The sequence below is a fragment of the Onychomys torridus genome, chromosome 3, assembly GCF_903995425.1.
Source record: "Onychomys torridus chromosome 3, mOncTor1.1, whole genome shotgun sequence".
NCBI classification, from domain to species: domain Eukaryota; kingdom Metazoa; phylum Chordata; class Mammalia; order Rodentia; family Cricetidae; genus Onychomys; species Onychomys torridus.
The window spans coordinates 135962405-135974744 of NC_050445.1; the positions used below are offsets into that span (position 1 = coordinate 135962405).

General features: G+C 51.5%; 1 protein-coding gene across 8 annotated transcripts in view; it reads right to left on the reverse strand.

Moving 5' to 3' along the window:
- Mical3 (microtubule associated monooxygenase, calponin and LIM domain containing 3) overlaps nucleotides 1-12340 on the reverse strand; it is a 205026-nt gene that overhangs the window by 36973 nt on the left and 155713 nt on the right. For all 8 annotated transcript variants that reach the window (XM_036180675.1, XM_036180668.1, XM_036180672.1 and 5 more), the window contains 3 exons: nucleotides 11156-11351; nucleotides 3741-3991; nucleotides 187-324 (listed from right to left, as the gene is read on the reverse strand). In XM_036180675.1, coding sequence (XP_036036568.1) covers nucleotides 187-324; nucleotides 3741-3991; nucleotides 11156-11351 — 585 coding nt within the window. The remainder of the gene's footprint in view (nucleotides 1-186; nucleotides 325-3740; nucleotides 3992-11155; nucleotides 11352-12340) is intronic.

Below are 12340 nucleotides of genomic sequence, written 5' to 3' on the forward strand. Positions count from 1 at the left end.
GTTCACTTTTCTATTTCGCATCAGTAGAGAGAACCGGCAAGCTCATAACTCACAGACAACTTTACGTATCTTTGAATGAGAGCCAAGGACAGTGGTCCCCCAGCAGACAGGGCCTCTGCAGCCGTGGGAGGGTCTAGGAATGGGTGCTCAGGATGCACCCCGGACTCTGGGGCTCAAAGCAGTTACCTCTAGAAGTGGAGGACTCAGAGGTTGGGAGCATCCTCTCCTCCGCCTCTCTCTCACGGATGTGTGTCCAGTGCACATCAGCCTGGATCGCCAAGGGATCCGCTGCGGTTATGATCTGCTGCAGCCTGTTGTTCCCGGCTAGGATGCCAGGTCCCCAGGAAGGAGAAGACAGGGAGGACAGAGGGAAAAGTGGACAGTGAAGGGAAGGAGGGGGTGAGACACCACAGGAAAGGAAAGAAAGAATTACAGTGTTTGCCAAGACCAGTTTGAATCAGAAAGAGGTGTACACACACACACACACACACACACACACACACACACACACACACACACACGTTCTATTAATTTGGTTTGATTTAGTCATTTTGGGCTTCATATACACTTCTTGGTTCAGTGAGATTCACACACTCCACCTCCAAATGCAGAAGGAATTTTCCCCTTCCATCATGGAATGAATTTGAGGCCCACACTGCCCAGGATGGAACAGGGCAAATGACCCTCACCTTTTAAGACCACCACTGCAGGGGCGCAAGGACTCAGCTGTTAGCTAGCACAGCATGAGCTCAAGAGCACCCTTCCTGGCTTTCACAGGTGGGTGAGGATGGTGCCACTCTGCCTGGAGCCAGCCAACTAACCAGGACAGATATGTGCTTTGCTGGGATTTTAGTTTTTACCCTCTGCAGTAAAGCTGATGCTGGAGAGAAAATGTTCTTTGGCCAGAGACCACATGCTGCATGCTGGCACTGTGGTGCTGACATGGGGCAGGTGGTCAGCATTGGAGGGTGGGGATGGCCGTTAGGAGAGGAAGCAGAGATCTGTCCTGTGAAGTCCTGAACTCCAGCATTCAGACAGGAAGTGAGGCCAATACCCCTGCCCTACTGTGGGGAAAGCCCCTCCTTTCTTACAAACCCCACCGGAAGCCCCTCCGAGCCCTCTGGGCATGAGATCAACACTCACCAGGGCTCCTTCATATGCTCTCGCTGGCAGAGCCTGGGCAATTCACATGCAGCCCTTACCCTGCAGGACTTCTCATTAGTGCTTGGATCATGCCACACAGTAGGGTTAAGATAAAGGGACAGCCAGTAACTAAGGAGCATGGGGGTGGGTACTGAGGCAGGGAGTCCAAGCTATTCAGGCAGTAAGAGCAGGTGCCACCGATGTGAAGGACGCTGGGGCTTCTGCCAGAAGCCAGCTTCCTTCTGGGAGTATATGCTCCCTGTCCCTGACACCCTTAATTGGATACCGCCACTACCAGGACAACTCTGTAACAAAGGAATGAGGATGTGACTTGGCGCAAAGCACAAGCGTGGACAATAAATTGTACAGTGATGTAGAGTTGGCCCCCAGACTCTTACTGGTCTCCAGAGACTCACAGCCCATCCCCAAAGACAATCTGCCCAGATGGTGCTGGCGAGGGCTGTTTCACGGCAAAGTCACTGACAGCTTAGGTGTGTCAGGACCAGGGAGGGTGAGGCAGAGAAAAAGGCTGGTCCTCTGGTCCTTTCTTTGGCTTCTAAGCAACAGAGGGAAGAGTTGAGCCTTTTTTTCTGAGCACGGCTCTGCCTTCGGCCAACACATGCAGCCTCGTGGTGTGTGTGTGTGTGTGTGTGTGTGTGTGTGTGTGTGTGTGTGTGTGTGTGTGTTGGGAAGGCATCAGCAGCATGGAGACCCTGAGGTGAGACTGAGAGATGGGGCCAGGCAGCGAGGTTTAACTGGATAAAGGGAACTCAGAGCAAAAGCTGCAGGGACAGAGGTGTGGCCCCATTCCACAGACCCTGTTCCTGGTCTGCTGGGAATCTGATGACTCATGTGCTAGTCTGTGCTTTGTCTGTGGAGGTTGTCGGGGCCAGGTGGCCAGCCAGGCATGCCCAAAGCCTTTGAGAGCAGCTTTACGAAAAAGACCTTTCCATGTGGGACCTGCTCTTGGAGGTGCATTTTAGATGGCTGCTTGGGAGCTGGGGTGGAGATGGGCAGGGGGCAAAGCGGGTACCTTCACTTGTACCCATTTCTTCTTCTTTTGAGAGATGCTGGAGCCACTGGCCTTGCAGGAGTTCTCTGTCCCAGGGGCAATACTCCCCTTCTACAGCAGGGGGAGCCAGACACCCATGGACAGCACCAAGAGCCCCACAGGGGGATAAGAGGAGAAGGGAATGGAGGAAAGAGAACAGAGAGCAGAGTTATCCCAGCTGCACGCAAGAGTGTCCTGTCACTGTCCACACAGGCATCCAGGTGTGCTGCCCCAAAGAGGCAAGGCAGGCTGGGGACAAAGGAATACCCAGGGAAGTCAAGTTTTCCCGAAGGGAAGGTGTGCCAACTCTCCCAAGAGTCGTGTTGGGACTAAAAGCTGCTAAGTATTCATCATCCTCACATAGAAATAATGGCATCTCAAATGATGTGAACAGAGTACCCTTCCCTGTGGGAGCCGTGAAGGGGATGGACTCACTCTGATGAGTGTGAGCACACGGAAACTCGCCAGCATGGTGAGGCAGACGTGACGGAACAGAAAAACCATGCTCTGGCTAGTCCAGTCTCTTTCCAGCACATTCCTTCTTGTGTCTCCTGGAACTGAGTGCATCTGCCTAGAACCCACTCTGGCCTTCAGTGGAGTCAGTGCAGGAGGGTGAGAGATGATGCTCTCTAGGGAAGATGCCTAAACATCACCAGTGTCCTACTGACCCCGAGCACACTGAGATGGTCCTGGGCAGCGAGCACACAGAATCCAAGGACAAGCAGAGCTGAGTAGGAGGCAGTGTTGCCACTGAGAGCTAGTTCTCTGTGTCCGTCCACGCTGTCAGGAATCCAACCCCTAACTCCCTAACTCCAATGCAGGGCTAGAGGAACAAGTGCTTGATCCTCCCTTTGGCTCTGGGTCCCCTGGGAAGTGAGCATGGCTCTCCTTGGAGAGTCAGATCTCCACAGTCCTGGCTCCTTCCTTACCATCCACAGACCCTCTGCAGCCAGGAAAAGAGGATGCCCTCTACCCAGCCAAGTTCCTTATGTCTTAAGGTCACAGCCAGGCAAGGGGCAGAAGAGAAAAATCTCAAGCCCAATGCAAGAGGAGTTTCAGAAGCAACTGGAATGAGAGGAAACTCAAAGACTGAACATACTCCCCAGGCCCCGACGGTTACTGACTACGTGGCTGGAGCCAGTCTAGTGTGCACCCAAGATCACAGACGCCTGCTCTCCAGCACAAGAGGTGATGCCTCAAAGGAGCTAACTTTGTCTTACTAAAGTAAAGTTCTCTGCATGAAACCGAAGGGGATAAAAGAGATAAAAGACAAAATGAAAAATGGAAGTCACCTAATGTGGACATAGTCCTCAGATGAGCCTTGCCTCCCACTCCAGTTAAAAATACGAATGTAGACAGGAGACATTTTCTCAGTCTACCAGACACTGCATCCTACCTAAGGTCTGGAAGGAGCGAGGGCCAGAAAACCTCAGGTCCTGATGGAGCATCCAGACTCTAACGTCCACGGTACCTCTTACAAACATACCAGAAACACAGCCCAGAGGATAGGAGTGGGGATGAGGTCAGGACTAGAGACGATTCTGACCTTCACTGGACTCCTCCTCTTCCTCTTCGTCATATTCTTCCTCCTCCTCCTCCTCTTCATATTCCTCCTCCTCTTCCTCATCTTCCTCAGGCTCGAAGTTCTTGGAGGCCTCTAGCTCCTCTTCACTCCTTCCCTTCAGGAGGGCATGAATCCTTACTGCCTCCTTCCAGGGAACCCCGCCCAGATCGGAGGTGGGGAGCTGATCGTCCTCATCCTCCTCTTCCTCCTCCTCCATCTCCGACTCGGAACTGCTGAGGAGAAGTAACCACAGAGCCTGAGTGAGGGGATGGCGACATGTGGAGAGGAAGGTTCAAAGCCACTGCCACAAGGAGTAGTTCGCAATAAAGCAAGGAAGAGGAAGCAGGCTAGGCTGGTACCCTTCCCAGCCAGGGAAAGAACAGGAAGGAACGCACTAACGGGGCAGGATGACAGACCCGCCCAAGGAGCAACCTGGCTTGTGGGACACTGGCTACTCATGGCACACCAAAATCGGAGAGAAGATCCTTGCGTGCCGTTGTTTGGCTGGAGAACTCAATTAGACTCTATGCAAATTGGCTAGAAGATTCCCGTGAGAACCATGGGTGGGTAGAGATGGGGAAGAAGCCCCAAGAGGCTGAACCGGCAGGCAGAAGTCAGTGTGTGTGTGTTCAAGGTGAAACCCTCTGTGCAGCACGCCACACAGGCGAAGGGTAGCGAAGGCCCCACATCCAGCACAGGTATGGTAGGGACTGTACCAAAGGCCCCAGCTCCTGAGGTCACCCTCGTTCTCATCTGTTCCCGTCACAGCACGAGGCCAGCTCGGCTTGGGCTGAGAGCGGTGTTACATCCAACAACTTCTGCAAAGACAAAATTCACTCCCAGAGCCCCTTTGTACACGGGAACCGAAGCCAGGCGGGAATGCGGGCAATGGTGCTCGCTTCCTGAGCTCTGTCTGATGGGGGGTCTAGGGTGACATCTGGTCACGCTCAGTCGGAACATAGGGACCAGTACTCTAGGAAAAAAGCCAAAAGACTTTTTTTCCCCCAGGGAAAGGGGGCCTTAGGTTGACCTGAAGACTAGATTGACCACATGGACTATCAAAAATTACTATGTACATAATGGAGTCCAAATAAAAGCTCCAAAGGTCCAGGTCTGAGCGAATGTGACATCACATGTAGAAACAGCACAGGAATGCTGTCCCTACTCCACAGGAGCAGAACAAACAGAAGCTTCCTGGACTCTCCATGAGACAGTCTTTCCTTGGCCAGAGTCCTAAACCTATGCGTCTTTCCCCACACTGTGAATAGGCCCTAGCCATAAGCATGATAGCTTCCAGAAAGTTCTGAGTCCCTCTCAAGCAGCTGAGCCTCCTGGTGCTTCTAGTAAACTCCTGTACGTGTGAGGAGAATGCATCCCTCTTGTCTGCTGGTTAACGTCTCACAGGGGCACGCTGACATCTCTATTGCAGGCTGTGAACACTCCCTTCCACTCTGCCTCTGTTCCCCCTAGTTGGTCATTAAGGACCCTTCCTCCACTGTCACGGACCCTAGCCATGAGCACGACAGCTTCTAGAAGGTTCTGAGTCCTTCTCAAGTGGCTGAGCTTCATGGAGCTGTGGTCCTCAGCAGGTAGGCCACGTGATGCCTGCCTAACAGTTATGTGGTGAAGGCTAGGGATCTCGGACTCACTATTCTTTTTTTTTTTTTTTTTCTGGAGCTGAGGACTGAACCCAGGGCCTTGTGCTTACTAGGCAAGTGCTCTATCACTGAGCTAAATCCCCAACCCCAGGGACTCACTACTCTCACACTGTTAATTCACTTCCACAATCACTCAGCCATTCATTCATGAATTCTTTTTTTTTTTTTCCTTGAGACGGGTCCCATCATATAGTCCAGGCTGACCTGAATCCTCAGTCCTCTTCAGTGACGGGGTTATAGGTGTGTACGGCCATGGATCACTTAAAGAACACCCTGAGACCCGCTATAGCTCAGCCAATAGACACACTCCCTCAGCTGAAGTAGACTGAGTCTCTGTGCACCGTGCTCACTGCCCACTGGGGATGGCAAAGGTGACCCAGGAAAGCCCTCCCATGCCGTAAGGGGTGTGTTGGGGGGGTGGTGTGGAAGAGACCCGGGAGGAGGTGGCTTAAAGTGTGAACATCTGGCCAGGTGTGGTGGTGCATGCCTGTAATGCTGGAACTTGGGAAGCAGAGGTGAGGGTCACTGCATGTTGGAGGCTAGCCTGGTTTGCACAAGTTCCAGGCCAGCCATGGCTACAGAGTGAGACTATGCCTGAAAAAACAAACAAACAAACAAACAAACAAACCCCAACCACAAGAAAAGAGGGAAATAAAAGGACAGCATGCAAAGCATGGCACCTGACTTCTGAACATTCCCCACCGTTATTTCTACTGCTCATGTCTCTCCACTTAGGTGTTTTCACTAGTTCAGTGTGCCCAGTGGCTTGTCTAGACAGGCTGGGAGGGACCGTGCCTGGATGCTCAAGGGAGGGGCCCGAGTGCAGCCTGACCTCACCGTGTCATGTTATTAGGATGGCTGTACCGGGCATAATTCGGGTGATGAACACATCTCTCTGTGATGATGACTAGGAAGCCCATGATGGCGATCCGTGGCCCTCCAGATAGTTTTATGACAGCGCAGGGGTGTGAGAGAGCATGACAGCAGGCGTGGAAAGGTCAGTCCTAACTTTCCTCTACCAGCTGTGAGCAGAAGCATTTGCAAGAGGCATGTCTATTTGCTCCTGCATAGCAGCCTCCCTAACTGCAGAGAGGACAGAGAGAAACCCGCTGAGCCAGAACAAACATCTTTCCAGCTACTTCTATCAGAGGACCATAGGGCCATGAGGGCAGCCCAAGACTCAAGGTGTAAATCTGGGGCCTCGAGCATGCCTGCATGTACTGCACATTGAACTACACCCTCAGCCTCAAGGCTCGCTTTAGACCCCCCCTGTTGACGCAGGCACCTGAACCTCAGGTCTTAGCCTGCTGAGCTGGAGTACCCTCAGTGGACTACTGCAATGGACACATTTTAGGTGAGGAAGATCCATACAGAGGAAAAAATTCAACAAAAGCATCCAACTTACTTCCCTCTAGTGAAGGGATACAGTCCCCTAAGAAGATGGGGACCAGGTGTCTAATCACCACCTTCCCAGCTGGGCCTGGAAAATGGGTGGGAGGCTGGAGTGGGAGAGTAACGGGTTCAAGGCCCGCCTGGGTTACATAGTGAATTTAAATGGCCTAGGCCAATGAGTGAGACCCCATCTCAAAATAAGGTTAAAAAAATGAGGACTGGGTGTATAATTCAGTACAGAGTGCTCGCCTAGCATGCATGAGCCACGGGTTCAATCCCTGAAGCCCAGGGCGCTTCAATGGTCAGCGGTCTTTCCTATTTCAGGCATTCCCTCTGGACTCCCTCCCTTGGCCCCGTGGCTGCTCTTCAGCACAGCCGGTCTTCCAGCTGAGCATGCCTAATGAAGACAGAAGGGAATCAGGACTTCAGCAGTGTGCCCAGGCTCTTCAGTTCTTCCCCCAGAACCCCACAGTGTGATTCAGTGCCAGCAGCTGCCAGGGTGCTATTCCCCATGAATTTGGTCCAGGCACATGGCTCCAAGATGGATCTTATGGAGTTCTAGGTCAAGCTCCCTAGGGTCCCCTCTCTTCCTCCTTCTCTTTCCTTCTTCTGGACTTCATGTAGTACAGGCTGACCTCAAATTTGCTATGTAGCAAGGATGACCTCGAACTTCCCATCTTTCCACCTCCACCTCCTGAATACCAGGATTACAAGAGCACAAAACCATATGCTCCTGTGCTGGGGATTCAATCCAGGGCTCCGTGTATGTTAGGCGAGCACTCCACTGACTGAACTACATCCTCAGCTCCTTCCCATTGTGACTGGAGGGAAACAGGAAACAAATGGCTTTGACTCAGGTTAAGCTGCTAGTCAGCGATTCCAGTCTGCTCTGACACATCCCTGGGTTTCAGTGACCCTGACAACACTCTGCTGCCAGGCAGGGGGCTAGAGAAGGCACACATTGTTCTCTACATTCACCCACTGGAAATCGCGCATGCGCATCTGCCAGGGCTGGCATTCCTTACTGCCTCTGTTGGAAAAGGGGCTGAAGCTGGAAGAAAGGGGCAGACAGAGACTCCTGTTCATTCCCGGTCTGCTTAGAGTGACTTCTCTTGTTGCTCTGCTGGTGACATCAACCTTGGTGAGTCCCCTGAAACTCGACTGTCGCATCTGCGAAAGTCACCGGTTTATTCCAGGGGCTCACCGACTTCATTTTTTAGATTTATCAGTTTCTTATGTGTATGAACGTTTTGTATGTCTGTGTACCACATGCATGCCTGGTGCCTTCAGAGATCAGGAGAGGGTGTCAGATCCCCTGGAACTGGAGTTACAGAAGGCTGTGAGCCACCAGGTGGGTGCTGGGAATCGAACTTGGGTCCTCTGCAAAAGCAACAAGTGTTCTCAACCACTGAGTCCTCTCTTCAGCCTCTGAGTATTCTTTAGAGGTAATGGAGAGCAGGCAGTAAGGGACACAGTAGCTGGGCTGTACACAGGCCACCTTCCTAAACATGGGGTCAGTTCTCCCTCATCTACATCCCCCAACACACACACACACACACACACACACACACACACACACACACACACACACACACACACAGCCTCATGGAGACTTCCAGAAGTCTGCAAGGAGAACTTAGAAAGCTGATGGATGAGACCTTGTCCCGGGTCTATGACGAGGTTTAGCACCTGCAGGCACCATGTGAACTAAATCACAGAGGTGATTATAAAAATCTCCCAGGATGTCTGCTGACCCTGCAGACCTCAGACACCCTGCAAACCAGTTTCCAAAGCTTGTCTCCTGATACCAGCCTTACTGTTAAAAGGAAGGTTCTCAGTCAGGAAGATCAAGAGTTCGAGGCCAACTTGGGTTACATGAGAAGGAAGAATGAATGAATGAATGAATGAGTGACCTTCCCAGAACAGCAGAATGGCCTCTCGGCCCAGCTACCTTTTACATAGGTAGCTATGATACAGAGATGCAGATAAGCAGTACCCAGGGCAGTGTAAGCTTGAACCAATCAGGTTCTGGCTCTTAACCCCCCTGGTGATGGAAACCACCTGCATCCCTGGCGTACTCCACGAGAGAGGGTTGCTGAGCTGTAATGGGATGTGTGAGTAGTGACAGTTACTGCTGACACCAGCCTGGTGACCACTGGGTGCCTGGCATTCATTCATGATAAACTCAGGACACACAATGGCCTTTTCAGATGGGGAAACTGAGGCACACGGCACAAGTGGTTTGCCTGCAGTCAGTGGGTGGTAGAGCTGGACTTGGTATAGGTCTGATTCCACAGCCATGGAATCTCTCTGAATTGGGGGAGAACAAGCTCCTGGGCTGGACTGGAAAATTCATTCATGCATGCACTTACGCATTCATTCACTCATTCATTCTTCCTTCTCAGGTAAACCAAACTGGCCTTGAACTCTTGATCTCCTCGCCTCTAAGATTACAGGCATGTACCACTATTCTCAGCTTGGACAAGATGATTTTTTTTTTCTTTTCTTTTCTTTCTTTCTTTCTTTTTTTTCCGAGGTAGGGTTTCTCTGTGTAGCTTTGAGCCTTTCCTGGAACTCACTCTGTAGTCCAGGTGGGCCTCAAAAACACAAAGGTGTGCACCACCACCGCCCAGCAATAAGGTGATTTTTAAAAGAGGTCAGTTCTCACGATCAAGGCTAACCTCACTAAGGAGGCTGAAAGCTGCAAATGTAGCTGACTGAACCTGAACTTGGTGCTATAGGGAAGATGGATAGAACACATCTGTTTCAGGCACCTACCACTTCCTAGGGAAGTGAGGCAAAATCCGTAACTCCTGCTCTGAGGTCCCTCACTTCATGAAGCATTTGATATGGGTTTATTATGATTTTTTTTCCATTTTTATAAAAGATCTTTCATCTTTATGTTCACACTGTCAAAGATAGAAGCCACGTTTTGAACATGCAAGGTAAAGGTGCTCCCACCGAATCACACCATACCTAAGCTCCTCTGTGCCCCCCCTCCTTAATAGACTTTAAACAGGCATTTTGTATTAGACAGATGCTGATTTCATATTTGACCCCCACTTATCCCAAGGTTAAGCCACCTGCTCTGCTCAAGGGCTTATCAATGTGCTTGGCAGAGCTGTGGGGCTGGCAATAAGAACAAGATGGCTCTCCTGCACCCGAGGGCAGGAGTGGGGGGGTGTCCCTACAGGCACTCTGGATGTACTACAGTTATATGACTGTGGCCAGAGGTCAGTGAAGACTCTAGAACTGTGCCAACAAGGGGCTGTCTCTTGAGTGTGCAGGGGAGCTGTCTGTGGGGCCAGCCCAACAGTTCCTCATAGTGCTCGTCCCAGATCTTTCTGCTAGGATGCAGCTGAAAGATCTCTGCTCAGAAATGCATTCTGGGAGACAGTCTTGGGCTGTTAAAGAGAGGCTGCCTTATCTAGCACCATATATCTGCTCATTACCTCTAACTCAACATTCTGGATCTGGGGTCTCAGCTCTGTCATAGGAGCCTGTGAAAGAGTCTGGCTTATATGGACTCTGCCCTCCTCGTCATCCTGTTCTCTCCCACCTCTACTGACACAAAAGACTCTGGGCCACGAAAGCATCATATACAGGTTCAACTGCTGGGTAAGAGGATGCATGCTTGGTCCTGAAGACACTAGTCAGCTAAACGCACTTGGAAGCAACCGCTGGTGGATCACGATCGTGACTTACTGTTTCTGTTACCTTTCCAAGGAGTCACCAAGTGTTAGGGGAGCGGGCTGCATTCAGGACATCTTACAGATTGTGACCCTTTCCAACCCTGCTCCACCTAGTGAAGGCTACCTACACTGCTGTAGACTTACAGGGTCACACAGCAACGGTGTCTGACCTTGAGGCTGTAGGGAGAACATATCGCAGGGAGGCAGGGAGAACAGGAACGACTCAGGGCCTGGACCTAGGAAGTCTGAGCTGGAATTTCGGGTCCTGTCTCAGTTACATCAGTTTCCTCCCCTACCAGGGGACAACACGCATGGCCCCCATCTGTGCCTCTCAGGAACACATACATGGTCAGCAGCATACGGAGGAAACTCCAAATGCTTAGACATGCTAAGGACTGTTTTAAACAGTGTTCCTATCTTTTCCTTAACCTTCACGCTGATTCTGAGGAAGACACTAGTGGTATTATGTCATAGATGAAGAAACAGAAGGACTTGCCTACTTCACAGCCGAGAAGCAAAAAAACCCCACGATTCCAACCCAATCAAACTGGTTCAAATCCCCTAGCCCATCAAGCTCTTTTGCTGCCAGCTGAATCCAGAGACCCACTGCCCCAGGGACCCCCGGTAGCCAGGCAAACCATGGGCATGGGCTGACCTGCTGGCCGCATCCTCTTCGGTGCCCTTGTCTAGTACACTGCTCAGGTTATGCTCGGCCTGTGTCTCTTCGGGCACCTCCTCCAGCTCCTCTACCTGCCTCACAGATGGGCGGTAGTTCTCCAGCTCGATCCTCTCAGGGGTGCCTCTCAGCCTCTTGGCAATGCTGGGTTCCTCCAGGCCATTCATGCTGGAACCTGTAGGAAAGGCAAACAGGCAAGCTTTGAGGATGAAGCGCAGACGCGGAACTCCAGCAGTGGATGACGGGAGCTGGTGCTGGATGAAAGGGAACGTTGACCATTGGACAGCCATAACCCATTTCTCAGAAAAGATACATAGTCCTCCGGGAAGTCAGAACATGGGTGACTGAAAGCCGAAGGGCTGTGGACTGGCCTGAGGGTGGGAAATGAGGCTGGGAGGTAGGGCAACACTTCCCCAAGTAGGAAGCACAGAGACCACACACCCTCATCTACTTCCTGTCAAGTCAGGATGGAAAGTTGCCACCTAACAGGTGACAGTGACTGGTTTGGGGGAAAGGGTCTGTGCAGGGCCTTCTGGTGGGTCTCATCACCAGTGAATTAAGAGATTCACAGAGAGGGTGTTGTACTTCTAGTGGCCCACTCCAAGATGGATTGAAGTCTGGCAGCACTCTGCTAAGGTGTCCTGCAGACCTGCAGGCTACATAGCATCTGCCTGTGTCCTGCCGCCACGCATATGGTAAAGATTCTGTAGAGCAAAGCAGGCCACAAAGGTGGTGCTGAGCCCTCCACACGGCTGTTCAGCGGAGAATGGAGTCAGGCTTGGCAGTGTGGGGCGGGTGTGGGGCAGGTGTGCCTATCACCTTAGCAGCACACAAGTACACTTTCCCTGTGAACGTTCAGCTGAGGTGAGACTTGGGAATCACACAGTGCTCTGCCCCCAACACTCTTTCACTCAGGGACCGGAGCCTCTGTCAGTGGTCTCTGTTTGTCAGTTAGAATGACTGGGGTCACCAGCAAGTCCTTTTGGAATGCTGTCATTCCTCTGGCATATCTTGCTTCTAAGTATTTTTGAGTAACACCATATACTCAACAGTGTTTTGAGAACTTCAAACATTACATATAAAGCCTCCCTGTCTTTAGTTGCCTTCAATCTACAGCAGGTGCCCTGTCTCATTTCTTAACTACCACGGTTCCTCTCTGACACT